This window comes from Passer domesticus, chromosome 5 (genome assembly GCF_036417665.1).
Source record: "Passer domesticus isolate bPasDom1 chromosome 5, bPasDom1.hap1, whole genome shotgun sequence".
NCBI lineage: Eukaryota > Metazoa > Chordata > Aves > Passeriformes > Passeridae > Passer > Passer domesticus.
In genome coordinates this window covers 10,553,141-10,571,196 of record NC_087478.1, presented here as the reverse complement: position 1 = coordinate 10,571,196, position 18,056 = coordinate 10,553,141, and the positions used below count along the sequence as shown (strand labels likewise).

Below are 18,056 nucleotides of genomic sequence, written 5' to 3'. Positions count from 1 at the left end.
ATTCTTATCTTATATAGCTCCCTACAGCAACACCATTAGGAGATCTGGATACATAAGGAGAGCAAGGCAGCAAAACACAGAACATGCAGCTCAGAAGTTATGGTGATTAGAATGGTGGAGACAGCTAGATTAGGTCAAGAGGATGAGATGACCATGCCCTCACTACTGCCCAAATTATAAGTAGTAAATGAACCACACCAACAACAGCGAATGCACTCTGAAGTTTGTGCAAATTCACTACCTCTGTGTAACACTGGACATGCAACAGGAACATAAAGCACAATTAACCTTCCTGGGAACACAGGTTTTATTTTGCAAAGAAGGACATTATACAAATATGAGCTCCACCTTTCCACAAGACAAATATTTAAAAGGTTTTCTTACTGATTTTTCAAAGCCTTCTCTATTGTAACAACAATGCCTAGCTTAATTGCTGTGGCAATAATGGGCTACATTTACTGTCCCAGAGAAGGAATTAGAATCTGCCATTATGTATCTTTCTTAGATTAAGAACTATGCAACAGAAAATACCCTGACACACTAAATATTCTAGCTGGGCTCTCTATCGATCTGGTCATTACTAAAAATTATTCCAAGGAGAGAAAATTTATTACATTTTTTGAACCTCAAGAACAGGTGAAAGAAACAGGAGCAGATCAGTAACTCAGAGATGATGGTTGGCAGAGAAACATGGGGGCTGAGGGTGGTGTTAATTTTAGTTTTGTGAGAGTCCCAGTAATCATAGGATCAAAGCCAGGACTCATGCAATTTGCCCATCAGTCATTAATTGTCAGTGACCACTGCCACAGTCATTCAAAAACAATTAGAAGTGAGAGAAGGAAAGTGTATCACAAAGGCATAAACAATCCAGAATAACCATGGCTGGCATTCACATTTTAAATGGGGATTTCACTGCCACAAGGATGCACATTATTCTCTCTGGAAAGAATACTCATGAGGACATAATTACAATATTTAGTGTTGCATTAACAAAATCTCAAAAAGCACATTCCCATCTGAATAGGGAACCCTTCAAGTCAATCAATGAAGGAAGCTTACAGTGAGAAAAAGGAAAATCCTGCTTCTTACAGATGTATTATCTTTCTACCTAATCCAATGCTTTTCAACAGAAGCCATTCAGTGGATTTTGAAGAAGTCCCTTATCACCTTTCACTAACTGAGAGTTTGTTTGGGCTTCTCTAAACAAAAGAAAAAAAATCAGTAAGGCTGCTTCAAAATTAATCTAATAAAATTAAGAATGACAGGATTTTCTTCCTTCTTCTCTTCTAGAAGTGTCACTTGTAATCTTACTCATGCTTAAGTAATAGACTAAAGTATGTTTATTAATGTTCTTTATCCATAACAATTTATTCTAATTCTGCTTTTGCCTACCTAGTGATAGTGCAGGTAGAAAAAAATTCTTCAGTTTTTTACTAAGGCAATGCTTCTTAACCTCAGAACTCTATTTCTCGCAAGATTAATATTAGGGGGGAAAGATGATTTGCTTCTACTCCTTGCTAGACCAAATTCTACTTTTTAAACCATGTGTTAGATTCAGTTATTGAAACAATATAGAATTTAAGCTAGACAAAATGAAATTTTAATGATATGCCATTTACTGAAATAGATCTAAAACTAAATTTTTCTACCCAGCATTACCTGTTCACTTTATTTATAGCAATGTACATGTTAATAAATATCTTCTAGTTACAATTAGGATTTTTATAAACAAAAACTGTTGTTGTTCAAATTCCAGCAATCAGTATAGCGAGCAATACTGTTACACTTGGCATGATCTTTTCATTAGACCAACAGAAGTCCAAAACTACAATTTAACTTTTCAAAAATTAACACCCACATTTAATGAATAATCTAAACTACTCAGGAGATGTTAAATATGACAATATGAGACCAGACAGTGTAGGGAAGTGTGAGAACAAAAGGATGGTGAGATAAAACTGAAGGTGACAAAATCCTCCAAGAATTTAAAAAAAAAAAAAAAAAGAAGAGACTAACCTCAGAAAGTTCAAAGAATTTTGAAACTCACCCATGTTGTAAACAGGCATTATATGTCATATGTTTAATAGTTTGGAAGACACACACTCTAAGATCTTTACATACAATTTTTTACTACTTATAAGAGCAACATTTTATGATCCTGTATATTAATGCAGAACTTGCAAATACAGGCGTATTCTTCAGTTATGGAGAGACCAAATAAGTCAAATAGTGGCGGGGACACAAAACCCAAGCAGAAATATCATGGCACAGAAAGCGACCATAGAGAATTGAAGGGTAGAAAATACGAAAATATCTGTATCTTTGAAAAAAGTGGACCACAGAAAAAAATTGCAAGTTTAATGAATATTAATGGAGCTACAACTGGCAACCTAATGATCCCACTAAACTCATTAAATAAATAATGATAAGACTGAAAAGTCTACAAAATCATCTGACCCCCAAACCATCAATGGGACCAGTCATTTCCCACTTCCACAGATGAAAGAAAGTGAATGATTCCTCTAGCCCAGTAGAAGAAAGTAGAGGATAAATTGAAGACAGAAGCCCTTAAAATATGAATGTCTGAGTATACAAAATATAACAGTCCCAAAATATCTAAAGCTTTGTCCTCCCTTTGTCCAAGGCTGAAAGTTTCTAAAAAATTACCTACTTTGAAGATAAGATGATGGTCAAGCAAAAGCCACAGTATGAAAAGCATGAGGTCCATCCTGTGAGAGCAGTGGCAGACACTTTCCAATTCAGTAGCTGCACATGACCACAATGAATGCTGAAGTACTTAATTGTTTAATTATGAAAGTTATATACACTTATTCCAGACACTTTTTTGAGCAGAAGGAAGAGGAATTTCAGATGTGGATCAAATGTTTCTATTTCTGTCATTGGAGAAACAGAATGACTGATATTTTGTTAAAGGAGTGAAAAATGTGAGAATTGTGTTCAAAAACCTTGGTCCCTTCAGTAAATATTCTGTTATAGAGAAGGTAAACTATAACTTTAAATTCTCTAGGCAAAGATTTTTCTTGTAAAAAGGAAAACTCACAGACTACTTAAAAGAAAATAGATAAGAGAAATCCAGCTGGGATTGAAAGAGGAAAAAGCATTTTAAAAATATAAATCCAACTCTCCTTTAACCTTTGCTCCCTCCTTCCAAAACAGCAAAACTTTTAGCAGTTCATGTCTTTCATGGTGGTGACAGAAATGAAAGATTAAATAAAAATTTCTATAATTGAAACATTTCTCAAATTTTTCAGTCTATTTGAGCAAAAGTACACTGAAACAAAGTCCAATGTCCAGTACATTCAAGAATGCAGACAGAAGAAGTTGTAGTATCTGTTACCTCCAGAGCGAAGCAGAGCAATGTTATCACTGCAGTGTCAGTGTAGGAAAGAAGTAGGTTATCAGTAGTGAGATGTTATCTAGATGATAATCTCTCAGGAAACATTGCTAGTTTGAGCTATTAATAGTTTTGATAGTAAGATATGACTTTTTTCCCCTCACATGAATCTTTTCCCCTCCTTCATGCACCAGAAGGAAGAGGATCCAACAGAAGAGCTGGGTGCTTCATCTTTGTGCAGGAAGATCCCTGGGCAGCCTCAGGAGTCTCCAGAATCTGGCCTACATGACTACAGAAATATGCACATATTGATATGTAAGTAAGGCTCATTTGTGTTTATAGCAAGTGACTACACTCATCTGGAATCATTCTGCATTTCTATGGCTTTTTAGTTTTTACAGTTGCATAGACAAAAAGATTCAATGCTTCACCAGAATGTGCAATCAGAAATTATTATTTTGATTAAACATTAGACTGTATTCTGTAGAATGTAATTACATATAAAGGTTTGATGTTTAAGGGAAACAAATTCTAACATTTCTTGTCAGGATTCCAAAATCCTGCCTGTTTGCCTTATCCGTCCTTTTACCAGGTTTCAGGATTTCCTCATATCCAGAGATACTTTTTCCTCTTCACATTTCTATACTGAAATAATTCTAATGCTTAAAGACATCACAAATCCAAATATCTTTTTATATAGCCAGCAACACATTCTCCACTCTCTGCTTTTTATACTTTCCACCTTTTATAGCCACTTATTCTATTCCAAAGCCTTCTACTATGAATTCTGCAAATGCAGTTTCTCCCTTCTTGACAGTTCTGCAATATCTACCATCTACACACTAAGTGCCTGTGCCTTCCTCCCACTCAGGCAGATACACTTCTCAAAAAACTTGAAATGTTACCACGTTTTTTTCCCTTGTCCCACAAACAGTGATTATCTGCCACTGGGTCTTTGGGGGTATTAGACATGAAAGACTTTTTAAAGTGCTGCGTTATCTGTCAAATCTTTAATAAAGGATACTGTGCTCAGACAGGATTTCCCAGTTCTATTTAACAGGGACTCCAGCACTCACTTTGAGGATTTTAGGCTGGAATCAAAGACCAGCTGTCACAAAAGGAAAATAACTGAGAACTTTTTCAAAGTATACTGAAAAAAAAGAAAAAAAGAAAAAAAAAGAGGAAATGGAAATCCTAAATACAAGGAATTCACTTAATATTAAGACAAGACCCTGAGGTAACTGTGAAGCTCGACTGCTAATGGAACAGAAAGGTTTGGATACATCTTCTCCTTAATTGTAATGCATTGTAAGCAAAGAGCAGTCAAGGAATGTTTGGAATTAATGACAAATACTCTACATTTAAAGCTATCTGCAAAATAACAAGTGTTACTAGGGATTTTAGCAAGTCATTGCATTTCTTATTTGGCAGCAATGGACTTCAAAGTCATTGCCAGGAAATAGCCAACCACTCTTTGCAACAAGTCAAAATTTCCATTAAAGAACACCAAATTTTGGCTTCTAAATTTGATAAAATTGCTGGCTTTCTAGATAAAATTCAAAACAAGATGATTATGAAGAATAATTTTTAAAAAATGAGTAGATTGACATTCCTTTTTTCATTAATGATCTCTGTTAAAAATGAGAGCTTTCACAAAAAAACAGGGAGAAGAAATAATAAAGCCAAAGGTAGCTAGCCATATTGTAATGAATATAATCTCACAAACCCCTCATTGTTAAATCTATCATGCTTCATTGCCATTTAGAAGTCAGAGACTGAAGGATTAAAGCTATGGAGAGAATAGGATTAAAAATCATGTGTATTGATTTCTACTTATGACTAAGCAAGGTGCATATTTCAGAAGGAATTTCAACATTTTGTTCTTTACTGGCATCAAGGCCTTGTTCTTTGCATACTGTGGTGGTGTGAATTCTTTTCTGTGTGAAAAAACAGGACCACTCATTTAAATGGTCCTTGTAGGAATATTTCAGGTCACCTCTATTCTCATACCACGTGTTGTTTGCATTTTAGTGGCAAAAACCAAAGTGGTTCTGCCAATGAGAATTTTGCTACTTGCTTCAGTGGTGAGTGGAATCCAATTTACAGCTCATTAAAGATGTGAATTGTTAAAACTCTGGTGCTGTTTCTCCTGATGAGTTTACAAAATCTCTCTCCCTCCCTTTCTAAATTTCATTACACATTCTAGCTGAAAATTACTTAAGCTTAGCCATTTAACTTGGCAACAAAATGAAAAAGAGATGCTCTCAGAAAGTGGATGTGAGTAGCTTCAGCAGCTCCATCAGGAATTCAAGCTACCATAGCATTCTGTAGTGGTCATGTAGCCTTGGACCACCTGTCAGTGGTAGTTTAAACTGTAATATCATTTTAGCTCCAGTGTGCTTGTTCTGTTTTGGAGTATGTCACTGGTGAATGTGTCTATTTTATTCTGAGATTAAATTAAAATGTTAAAAAGTCTTACAAAAAAATAGTAAAACTTTCTTGCTGTTAGAAAATGCATTTTTCACTGTATCTTACACCACTGATGAACATGCTATGTTCCTTACAGGGGGCATTTGTTATACATGTTATAATACTTTATGCAAAAAAGGCCATTAGCAAAAATAATACTTCATATCTCTATGAACCTTTTCATCTCTGACTCTCAGTCCATTTTACAAGCAAATAATCTTCACAGGCACATGAAAGATGTGCTTACATAACCCTCTTTCATAAAACTCAGAAACTTGAAGTGATTTGTTTTCATATCACCATAAAGCAACTAGAATGAAAGCCTGTGGCTTTCTTCACAAAAGACCATAGGACAACATAGTAGCTTCCTTGACCTGCATTTAGCAACCTCTAAAATCCTCAGACTGCTGGAAGAGTTACTGTGGATTGCCACTACCTCCAAAAACAGGGATCCTGGCAGGCTGTGTGCTGTGCAGCTGTTGGATGTCTGGGGTCTCTGGCATCCCCCCGTTTAAATGCACTATCTGGGTGAACAGTGGGAAAAGTGAGTACAAGAGAGCCAAATGATCACTAAATAATCAAGGAAAATAGAATTTTTTTCTCCACTTTTACTCCTTCTTGTGCTTGCCATTACCAACTCTATTTAAGATTACTGCTAGCACTCAACAGGGATTTGTATGGCTGAGACTGTGCGAAACTATAATGATTCTGAAGGCAAAGTAATACTCAGTAGTCCATTACAGCTCAAAGGACTTATCTCTTATGCTGATAAGTGTCCTCCAAAGAAGCTTCACTCCATGCAAGACCTCCCCCAGGGAGACACCAGAATGCTGCCCGGGGCACAGCCAGCCAAGGTATGTACATGTGGACAGATATTTTGTCTTAAAACTTATCCAAGGAGGAAGAATTACTCTTATAAGCTGTGTCACTGAACCAGGCTGTCCAGAGAAGTGTCTTCTGAACTCCCAGGGATGAGGTGACCCTTTTCTTATTCTTATTATCATTATTATGAGTTTGGCATGGAAGAGTGTTTTGGTCAATGAATGCCCAGATGGTGTTGCCAGCATGAAATGCCCTTCCAAAGGTCATAACAGTTCAAAATATTTTGTTATGGTTTAATTAATGCAAATTGAAAATGCAAGCAGAGATAACCATGTTCAATATGTCAAAAAATGACAGAAAAAATTAATTGTGATCAATATTATTGCAAGCAATGCCAGCTCCATTACAAAACTGATTAAATAATACTTAAAATGTGGTTAATAATCTGCAAAAGGGAGTTCTAAGTAAAAACAATCAAATAAAAAACTATTTGTAGGAAAGAATTTACCCTCTACAAGTTGCCAGTAACAGGTATCCGAAAACGCAAACAGTATCCATATAAGATAAAAGTTCTGGGTGTCTTCCAGAGAGAAATACATGTAAGAGAATCACGAAGTAATGCTTTACCCATAAAACCAGCATGCCTATGCCCAAATGCATCTATAAAACAACCATATGAAAGGTTGGTACATCTTAGTGCAGCATAGTAAGGAATCAGGTAACCAACGATGAAATCTGAAGAAGAGCTGTGTAGGGCAGTGAGAGCAGCAAAGGCACTGCCTGTAGGAATGGGGAATGCACTACCCAACAAAATGGGGTGGGATGGGGTCCAGCTCAACACTCAGACACTGAAATGCAGCAGCCTGTCTGCATGCAGGTGTTTACACAGGTGAATCTGGTGTCTGTGTCCTCTAAGTGCCAGAGCAGAGCTGACATTTGCAATCAATGAAGTATAAAGGCAACTCTGCTCACCCTACATGAATATCTATATTTTGCAGTCAAGTTGGTGGGTGTAGAGGAGATGGAAAGACAGATGATGTATGAATGCTAGGTGAAATCAAAGTTTTATTTATAGTTGTAGGCCTACTCATATTTGAAAACTAGGGGATAGAAGAAAGGAGGTTGACATAAAAAGAAAGAGAGGGTTAAGAGTGATAGAGACTACGGAATGGGATGGATTAGTAATGAAATTAGTGAAATTTTAAAAGGAAATAAGTGAAACATGACATATTTGATCCCAGGAAATTTCAAGAGCTGTTTAATCCCCAAATTGGTTACAGAAGAAAATGTTGATTTTTCTCCAGAACAAAAGATCCCTAAAATGAATTAAAGAACTTGAAAAAAATAATTGCTACATTTCTTAATTAAAAAGGAACTTTCTAAAACCTGTGATATTTCATGTCATTACAGCTGAACTGCCCTTCAGTATTAAACTATGTTTCTTACTGCCTTTAGGGACTCGTCATTCTTTTGCATATTCTCTCCTGAAGAACAGACTCAGTTAGAAGACCACTCATATAATATGCCTGTAATCATACAAACCTGTGAATCTGCTATGTTATATGACTTTACAGGAAATCTAGCAATAAGGGAATCCATCTCACAGATGCAAAGGGGGTAGAACTATAACTTCTCTAGTACTCTGTACACAATAATTGTTTAACTACTTTTGATGTGAAAAAATAATTTAAAAGTAGTATTTAAATTCAGAAGATCAAAACTGTTTAACTTGTATTTTCAGCAGAGAAAAAACAATTATTTTTATTAAGGTCAAGATTTTCTGGAGGAAATCAGAAATGTGTAAAAAATTGCAGCTGTTATTGTAGAGCTGCCAGCTATTTCTGCTTATTGCTATTATGAAACTCAGATTGGCACCATAAAAACAGAGCATAAAAGGTGGTTCTTGTTGAAAGTTCTGCCATCTAAGTAGGTCTGAGAGAGCAAAAGTCAAAGTAATTTGCTGAAACTCACACAGAAATTCCATGACAGAGAGACAGAAATAAAGATCGTCACTTAAAATCTCCTGACCTACAAAGGGATTTAGAGCAGTAGGTATCATTACAGAAAAACAGAAGGAGTCCACAGCAACTAGGTGAAGAAAGCTTGACTTGGTAGAGCTTGTCAATCTCTTGGCAAAAGCACGTGAAAAATTTTTAAGAGGAGGGATGTGCTGGAAGGTTGATTCAGATTTTGTGAAAGGAAATGAGCAAGCTCTGGGGTTTGCAGCTACAGAAGCCAGAGATAATGCAGAAATCATATTTGTCAAAGGAGCATTGAAGAGCAGAAAGTGGAAGAGAGGAAATGCCTGGAGCAGAGGGGGCCCTCAATTTCACCAGCCCAGAAGATCAGGACTCTGATATCCTGCTCTGCTTGGACATTGTCTGGTGTGGAAACTGTGTGCTGGTGGCAGAATGAAGAAGGAGGATTTGTCAGGATTTGCACTCAAAGGAATACACAAAATTTGGGTTATTGACAATCAAAACCTGATAGCAGAATCTGGTAGATGATAAAGAAGTCATAACGTATCTCAAAGAATCAATACAAGTTTCAGATATGGCAAAATGAATGTCAATGAAAAGCAAGAGTTATACATGTAGTGATAAAGCATCAAGGTAGGTATCATTTACTATCTAAACACTGATGTCTTTTTTAAATTTTATTTCTCTGAGTAAAATATGCCAGAATAAATCATAAAGTGTAACAGAAAAGATGTTTAGCATAAAAAAATGTACCAAGCCATAGCTGAAATTAATTCCTGAAGTTAGATTAAATTTAAAGAAAAATTACAAATCCCTGTGTGCTATAACAAAGTCCCTTTTGTTGGACCACCATGGCAAGGTACAGTAATTTTAAGGCATATAAGTGGTTTTGAAGAACTTTTTCCTCTGCAGGTATTAGATTAAAAAAAAAAAAAAAAGAAAAAAAAGATGAATGACACTTTGAAAAACAGAAGAACCTTAAAAAAGATAGGATCTTGGAAGAGCAATCATTGTAAGAATCTCTCCCTAAAGTCTTTTATGCATCACTCCAAGTACTTTGCATTAATGAGCAGAGCAACCTTAAAAGAACAACATGACCCAGCATACTATAGTGATTCAGTAATCCAGTAGTCAAATAACTATAAAATAGTTAAATTATAAAATAATTATTTTTCTTTAATGCAGTGATCTTAATTTTAAATTGTTTCAGACACTACAGTATTTTTTTAACATCTCAGTGCTGTTCTGATCTCAGTATACAACAGTTAACAGAAAAAGAAAAAAAAACCCAACACATATTTACTCCAAGTAACTCTGTGCAATGTTACTCCACAGATACTGGTAGATTTTTTTCCTCCTTTTTCCATTAGTATTATCTAAGGAGCAGGCTAAGATATAGGCTCATGTAAGTAATGTGAGATATTTAGAAAGCAAAGCTCCTGTGCCCTTGTTTTGTTTCGGTATCAGACCTCTATTGTAATCACTGTAGAATTTAGTCTGGGAGCTCGTGTTGTCTGTGCTAGAATAAGCATCACAAAATCATTCAGACATGTAATTTCTGATGTCAGAAGAGAACGTCAGAATTGCTGCTGAAATAAGGAAGCTATTTTTGGAGTATAGCAATCTTTCAAAAGAAAGCCATTTACAAAAAATCCAACCCGGGAAGATTTTTTACCAAACCACTACCCTGTAATTCATACAGCCAGCAACTCCTCAGTGACCTCTTAATCAGCCTTGAGTTTCCTTTCTGTTAATAGTATTTACGTTAACCAGATGAATGTATTTTGGAAAATTTAAAATTAATCAGACGCAGTATGTGAAAACTTATGAATACATTTAAAATATTTAAAAATGCTTTGAATTAATGCACGTAGCATGCATGCATTTAATGCTCTGTATCTCACAACAATAAAACAAGTAGCAGTATTTAGAAATCACAGCATCTTAACTGACTAATCAAACTGACATGGAAGTGTAAAACAATGAAAAAAATCCTTATCACAAACAGATCGGTTACAACACGTTCTTGCATTGACTTTATTAAATGCTTTAAATACTGATAAACTTTACCAGAGACAAATTAGAAATGATACTGATATGATTTGTATTATTTAAAATCACTGAATCTGTCAATATAATTATCTCTCCTGCAAAACAGCTACAGCTCCTTTAAGCATCCTCAGCAGTATGCTTTTAAATTTTAAAGCATTAGCAATGTAGTACCCCCCCCAAATCCAGCCTTGAACTCTGACAGACACTGATCTCTTTTCTCCCTCCCACACCCTGTTTTATCAGACACTATTTTGTTTAAATTGGCTATTAAATAGCATAGCACTGTACCTTTAAATACAAATCAAACAATATTCATATTCCCACGGTGCTGCTAGTTTCCCTTATGCATTGAATCGCCTGTAGATTAAAAGCTCAGAATCTGAAAAGGATTCTGTTCTGCAGACCAAAGTTCTCTGTAGGAGATGAGGGAGAGGGTCAGTCCCGGAGTCACACACACAACAGGCAGAAAACACACTTGTGATCCTCAGCTTTGGATAGCATCAGAAAGGGGAATAAAAAGCAGAAACACATGGCACACTGAGAACTGGTATCACTTATGGCTTCTAACCAAAGCAGCAATTAAACACCTTTCATCATTCCCCCAAATGCCTGATTTTTGTAAGAACTGAAAGAGACACACACACACAAAGGAAAATCCCCTCTGAGCAGCGAGGAAAACTTAATCACCTACCATTTTCTTTGCACTCTTCTGGAGGTTTAGCCTTTTTCGCAAGTCGTGGATCCAGCCATGATGTTGTCTTTGTGTTATGGCTGAAAAGAAAAGAGATCACTCTGAGCAGACACATACTGAAAGGAATCAAGTTTATTCCTTAAGAAAAAAGGGTTAGTCCAACAAAATTGCAATCGATACACTTAATTTGCTTACTGGTTCTAAGTAGCCCTGAAGGAGGTGTAAGAGTAATTGTGCAAGGCAGTTGTAAATTTGGCAACCTCAGCTCCCTGTCCTCAAAGCAGCTATTTTTATTAAAATCAACTAGAATGTTGCCAAGTTAACCTCATTGAAAATGCAGAACTCATCCAGAGCAAAAGGAATTTATTACAAATACAGTGTTCTCCCGTTGATCGAGTGCAGGCGACAGGATTCTGTACCATTCTCACAGTTTTCGGATAGAATTATTTTCATCTTAAACCTGTCCTTTTCATAAATACAGGTTTGTTATTTCTCTCCAGCAGCAGTGACAAGGCATTGCAAAAGTGATGCAAATTACAGCATGCTCCTGCAAAGTCTACATTTCCGGACAGGGTGATTAATGATACTTTGTTTAACAAACCTTTATCTCTCCATATATAATCCTTCTATAGAGATAAAATAGATATGCACAAGCTGAATGAATCATGTGGCTCCTTTCTATACTCAGAATAGATCTTTGAGAAATCAGCCATCAAAGAGCATTGAACTGGCAAAAATTGTTTTCTGGGAGATTATTTTGCTAAACGAATTATACTTAGCACAGCTAATGAGACTTAAAAGCCAGATCCTTTCAATGTATACTTTACCCATAAGCAATTAAATTTGGAGCCAAATATTGTAAATATATTAAAGAGGACTATAAACCAGAAAATGATATGATCATTACTCCTTGATATTTTGAGATGTCTTTCCCTCAATACCATCATTCAGAGACACTTCTAACCCATGTTTTATTTATCTGAGACATCATAGGAGGAAGCTCATTCCGTACAATACTGAATTATTTTATTATTAATTTGCTGTGTCATTTTAAAATGTGCTTATGACTTCTCTAATAAACATTGGTATAAGGTGTACAAAAACAGGAGACCTGGCAAAAAAATGGATTAGGATGAAATTGTTTATGAGTTTGTTAGTTACTGATACAGTGTCCGTGTGATCCCAACACCAGTGCTTCCCCTAGTGAAAAATAAATAAATAGAACCTGTTCCTTCTCCCACTTTGTCTTCCATGGCAGATAAATTTTCCACTGCCTCATTTTCTCTCTCTCTCTCAAAACAGTGACAGTGCCTACTTCTCAGCATAACTGTCACCATGTTAAAGCTTCCTCCACATTTTGAATGGGAAAGAAGGTAGAGCAGAGTTATGTATGGATAAAATGGCAACTAAAATAAAAATTGAGGCATTTAAATTATTTTTTCTTAAAAGCATTATCTAGTCTAGAGCACCATTCACGACAGGTGAAGACGACAAACAAACCCTTCCCTTTGAGAGCTGAGCTATATTTGCAGATATGAAGAACGATGAGCCAAAGGTAAGGTGAATTTGAAATTATGCCAGCAGCCTGTGCTTGATTGCAAGTGTAACTAAGACACTTTCTCGGAAGCTCTGGCTGCCTGTGCTCTCCTGTAGGGTGCATTTTTATGCTGCAGTCACAGCCCCACCACAGCTTGTGCAGACATACTTGAGCTAGCTTTAAATTAACTGGGGGAAATGCTCCAGCAGTGTCAGGGCTGCAGGATGGAGCTCAGCGTGGGCTCATCACCCCAGCATCCATCCACTGAGCTCCTCGGGTGCACCCAGCAGCACGTGCTGAGCTCCACACCACCAGGGATACCCTGCTAGCAGTGCCAGAGCCCAGAGCGAGCTTGGACATTCCTGTGGAAGCTGCAGTTGCATCTCTGGAGTGTGGGCATGTCTGGACAACAGCCACTCACTCCCACATCTTAATTCTGAATTATGTTAGGGACCCCCACTGACTGCAGGGACTAAATTAGAATCACAGATAGTTTCCTATGACTTTAAAAGAGCAGTACATATGATTACTACTAGCAGTGTTTTCTGTGGTATAGAGCAAATCTCAAAGCATATTACAAAGGAAATAAAAAGAACCACCTCTGGTTTAGAGGCAAGAAAATGGAGTCACAAAGTCATGAAATTACTGTCCAGAGCCACAAAACAAGCCAGTGATGGGAGTAGTACTAAAAGCCAGCTCTGTTGCCAGTCAACTGGCCAATGTCCATCCATCAGACTAAGCCAGTTCACCAGCCCTGAAAACACCATATAATATTTTTAGAAAGAGTTTTCAAGTGTCTGCAAAAACAGGTGCCAAGCTGGAAATAAGCCAAATTCAATACCAATATTTAAAAATGCAAATTACTTGAATTACAACCTTCAAGGCTTTAGTTGAAACTAAGAACAGCAAGCAGTTACTCTTCCCTGTAGCATAAATGTGGCTTCCCACAGCAGGACTGATGTCACAGTTTTGTGCAAGATGGCCATTTTAAACAAAACCCAAAAAAACTGTAAAAAAATCAACAGCTCTTCCAACAAAAGAGTGATCCTTCAGTCTGCAGTGAAATTTCACAGAATGGAGATGATATTTCATTTAGATCAGTTCTTAGAGCACTCAATATCCTCTTCGAGGTGATATCTTTCAAACCTGTTCAGCTACTTAGTAAAAGGAAAACTCATTCACAAGAACTTTTGTCTATAACAAATAATTGCAGGAGCAAAGAACCACTTGAAATTCATCCCTCTTTTTCTTGCCCTGCCTCTCCACTTTATAATCTATACTAAACCTACAATGCAGTGGGACTAAACAACTCGAGCAATGGGACTTCAAAGGCTTCTAGACAAGTGCTCTAGTGGGTAAAAATTCCTTTCCTGCTCTGAAGGCAGGACTTGAAAGAAGGCAGAATCAACCCCACCTGACTTCTAACACCTCCACAGTACCATCCATGCCCTCCTATGCTCTCCCTAGTGTTGTTTGCTTGGATCTTCTTAGCAACCAGGTACACAACACACAAACGCTCCTTCAAGGAGGACAGACATGACACAGTGCTCTCAGTAAAAGAGGGAAATGAGTAGTCCTGGAGTACAGCGTTGTGGTTTTTATGCATGTCTACTTCTGTTCTGCATAGGAGGTTTACTTGGCAGGGTGTTCTTCCCATCTCCCGTGTGTCAGGGACTAGAATGTGTAAAAGCTAAAGGGAGACAACCTTTATCTCCTGTTTTTAGTTAAATTTAAAGGAAGTCTTGATAGGAAATCTTCAACTGTGGGAGAAGAGACAGAAGGAACAGTAAATTGGTCAAATTAACACTAATGGCAAGAATAAAATACCTGTTGCATAGGCTGTGCACAGTGAATGCTTAAGCACTAGAAAACCCTTGTAGGGCCTATAACCTGCCTACCTTACCACTAGGTATATTCATGTGTGTCCACTTGGGAGTCTCATAGACAGAGCAGAAGCAAAAGGGGCTGGGGATTTACAGATTAGTTATGAATGAATAGCAGATGAATTGCAGCAGCAGCTGTCTCAAACAGGCATTTGGAGTTGTCAGTGATGGAACGACAGTGAAGTGATGCAACAAAAGCATCCTGTGAGAAATACAGCTGTGGCTCCAGCAACATTTGACACTGACCAATGCTTCATGACTTGGCAATAACTATACCTTATCATTAAAAACATGTCTAGAAAGTCCCTAATTTCCATGATTTTGATTACTAGTTAGGACTACTGAGATAAGTGCTGGCAAATCAACAATGCACGTCTTAGAATCTCTCTAAAAATCAACAATAAAATACAGATTTTTGAAATTTTGGAAGCAAAGTTTCCTTAATAAAGGATCCATTTGGTCTTGCTTCAAGCAGGTGGAGCTTGGAAAGAACAAAACTTTTTAAAATTCCCCCAAATTTGTTACCTATATACAAAATAGAAACTGCATATAGGCCGGAAGTGTATTGCAATTGGTATTTTTGTTTTTTTTAAAGGTCATTCAGTGAAGCAGTGGAGCTTAATATTTTAGCCAAAAGTCAATAAAGAAATTATTGCTGAACTAGCTTAAATCCTCTCTCTTTGTAAGCATTTGCACCTAGCAGAAACAGTTTATTATAATCAGTCATCTAGTATTAGTTGCACACAATTTTAAATATTTGTGGAAAAAGTGTTCTTCAGCTGGGTGAAGAGTGAAACAAAGAGTGAAAGAAAGTACAGAATACTTCCCAGAAGCCTTGACTCAACCTCATGCTCTTCTCCAGATTTTCTTTGTAGCTCTGCTTTTAAGACTTCACAGAAGCTGTTTAAATGCCTCTGTTCCCTGTTAATAGCTCTGGAGCTGGGTACCAGGATCAGAGGCTTTCTGGGAATCTCACTGGATACTACTCAATATCTTTAGGAAGTAAAAAAACTAGGAGTGTGTTTTTTCTTATCTAACAAAGTGTTATCTTTTTATTATAATCATTTGTTAGTATATTATTTTAATTAAGATTTGAATATAATGGATTTGTGTTAACAAAGTGTCAGTTTAAAGCACTTTGACAGATAAAGTTTCTTGTACTAACAAAGCCAGTGGGCAATCTCTTGAAACGTTTTTGAAGGAAATACAGAAAGTACTTACTGACAGGAATAGCCTTAATGTCTTTTAAAAGTACTGCAAGCCTAGTTTAAATTGTGCATCTTGCAAGGTATGTAACTTGCATGTTATTGTGAAAAGCATTTCAAAATGGGCATTGTTTCAGTGTGTTTGGGGGCAGCACATATGGGTTTGTTTGGGTTTTTACTGTGAACACATTACATTTAAGCTGGTCCTCAATCTAACAACTTGAGCAAAGGGGAGCAGACAAGAAGAAAACAACAATGCTCTGTAATGCCCTGACTTCAGCAATGTTAACTCCTCCCTCCTTTTTCTTTATGCTGAAGCATTGCTTATCTGCAGAGATTTTCAAGTGGCACAATAATGATCTTCAAGTAATTTGTGTGTGGAGGTCCATCGATAGGACAACAAAGCATTAAACCAGCAATTTTGCAACCCATCCATTGTGGGATGCTCCCTAAACTCCTTGCACACATGTAGGAACAGATACAAAAGGAAGCTGTCCTCTGGCAGTGGTTTGCATGGCAGCAGCTGTGACTGCCAGCCTGCCTTGCATTTCACCATGTGCTCAGAGTTCATGGTCCTTAAGAGACCCAGGTTTGGGAGTTCCTATCCTTTGAATCTTAGATGGCCTTGGGCAGTAGATAAGCACTTATGCACTCAGCCTACAGACAGTGGCACTGCCTCTAGGCAGTCACAGGAGCAGAAGACACTTATGCATGACTTTTTGAGGAATATATAAATGCCTAAAGTCTCCTATGGTAATTTCTGCTGTTGAAGTAATTCTCTTTGACTGAGGCAGTTTAATTTCTGACAAAGAATGGGCTTCATCTCATGTGACTACAAAAATTATATAGGTAATAGTGTAGGATTTGTCGCTCTTCAAGGGAGAGACACCTATACAGAATATTTTATCTTACCTATCATCCAGCAGAACCACCTAACCATATGCTCTTAAGTGACATAATGTTGGTCATATCATCACCCCAGTGGCCTCTAGCTGACACTCTAGAATGGTCCTGGCTTTGACAAGTTCTGTGTCATTTCTGCCATGATAATGGAGATGTCTTGGGCTGTTACTGTGCCTCTACAGTAGCGCTTTGGCTTAGATCAGGAGGTCACTTTTCCAATTAATCTCTCTCTCAGTTATCTTCTTTTTCACATTAAGTGTTCTTCACTCTTGTAAACTTTTCACTTGAATTTAAACAAAAAGATGCACAGCAGGAGCTCACCTACTGTGCTACCATTCACAGGCACGCAGCCCATGGCACCTGAAAAGATCTAGAAGCTGTGGCTGCTGGGTCATCAGCACCAAGAATTTCACTCTGAAGTCTTCTGATATTGCTAATTTAGATATGGAAATAGTTTAGATCAGAAGGAGCTCAGGCTGGTTTTAACTTGAATCTGGTCTCATGGATGGAGTTCAGGGTCCAGAGGTTGTAAGAAAACTAAGTGCACTCCCAGAGTTCAACTTTCTTTTCTGTTTTGTCTGAAAGGAATCCAATGTGGGTACACTGAAATGTGAGCCAAACCACAGTGTGTGAAGACAGCCAGAAGATTTTCTTCAAAAGTGTACTCCTGACACAAATTATGTACTACTGCAGACATAGTTTTGGATATCTGGAGACATATTTACTGGTAGAAGCAGCTGTATTTTGGGAAATTAATTCTGCCCTTATATATGGACAGGATGAATCAGCCTCTGGTAGTAATTATCCCTCTCCATTGACCACAGAAGGAGTCCTGGCAACTGGTTTATGTTAGATACCTAATGCTATATGGCAAGCCAGGTGAGCTGATTCTTCTAGTTCAATAAATACAAAGGAGAAAAGTTATAAGAACACTACAAATATCAGAGGAAATGTGCTGGAAGATTAATTCTGCAGAGCACAGCAGCAGAGACCTTTGGCGGAAAGACTAGAAATAAGAAAGTGAGGAAAGACAAGAGGAGTTAAGCTGGCAGTTTGACCTGTATGTCAGCACAGACAAAAACAGCAAGTGAGAGCAAGAGACAGCACACGACTAGTACAGACCAAAAATGTCTTTATAACATCAATAGACAAGAGGGGAA

At 37.2% G+C, this 18,056-nt stretch overlaps 1 protein-coding gene across 11 annotated transcripts in view; it reads right to left on the bottom strand.

The window, feature by feature from the left end:
• Positions 1 to 18,056, bottom strand: part of MAGI2 (membrane associated guanylate kinase, WW and PDZ domain containing 2) — a 698,553-nt gene that overhangs the window by 209,118 nt on the left and 471,379 nt on the right. For all 11 annotated transcript variants that reach the window (XM_064421909.1, XM_064421908.1, XM_064421910.1 and 8 more), the window contains one exon: positions 11,369 to 11,448. In XM_064421909.1, the coding sequence (XP_064277979.1) occupies positions 11,369 to 11,448 (80 nt within the window). The remainder of the gene's footprint in view (positions 1 to 11,368; positions 11,449 to 18,056) is intronic.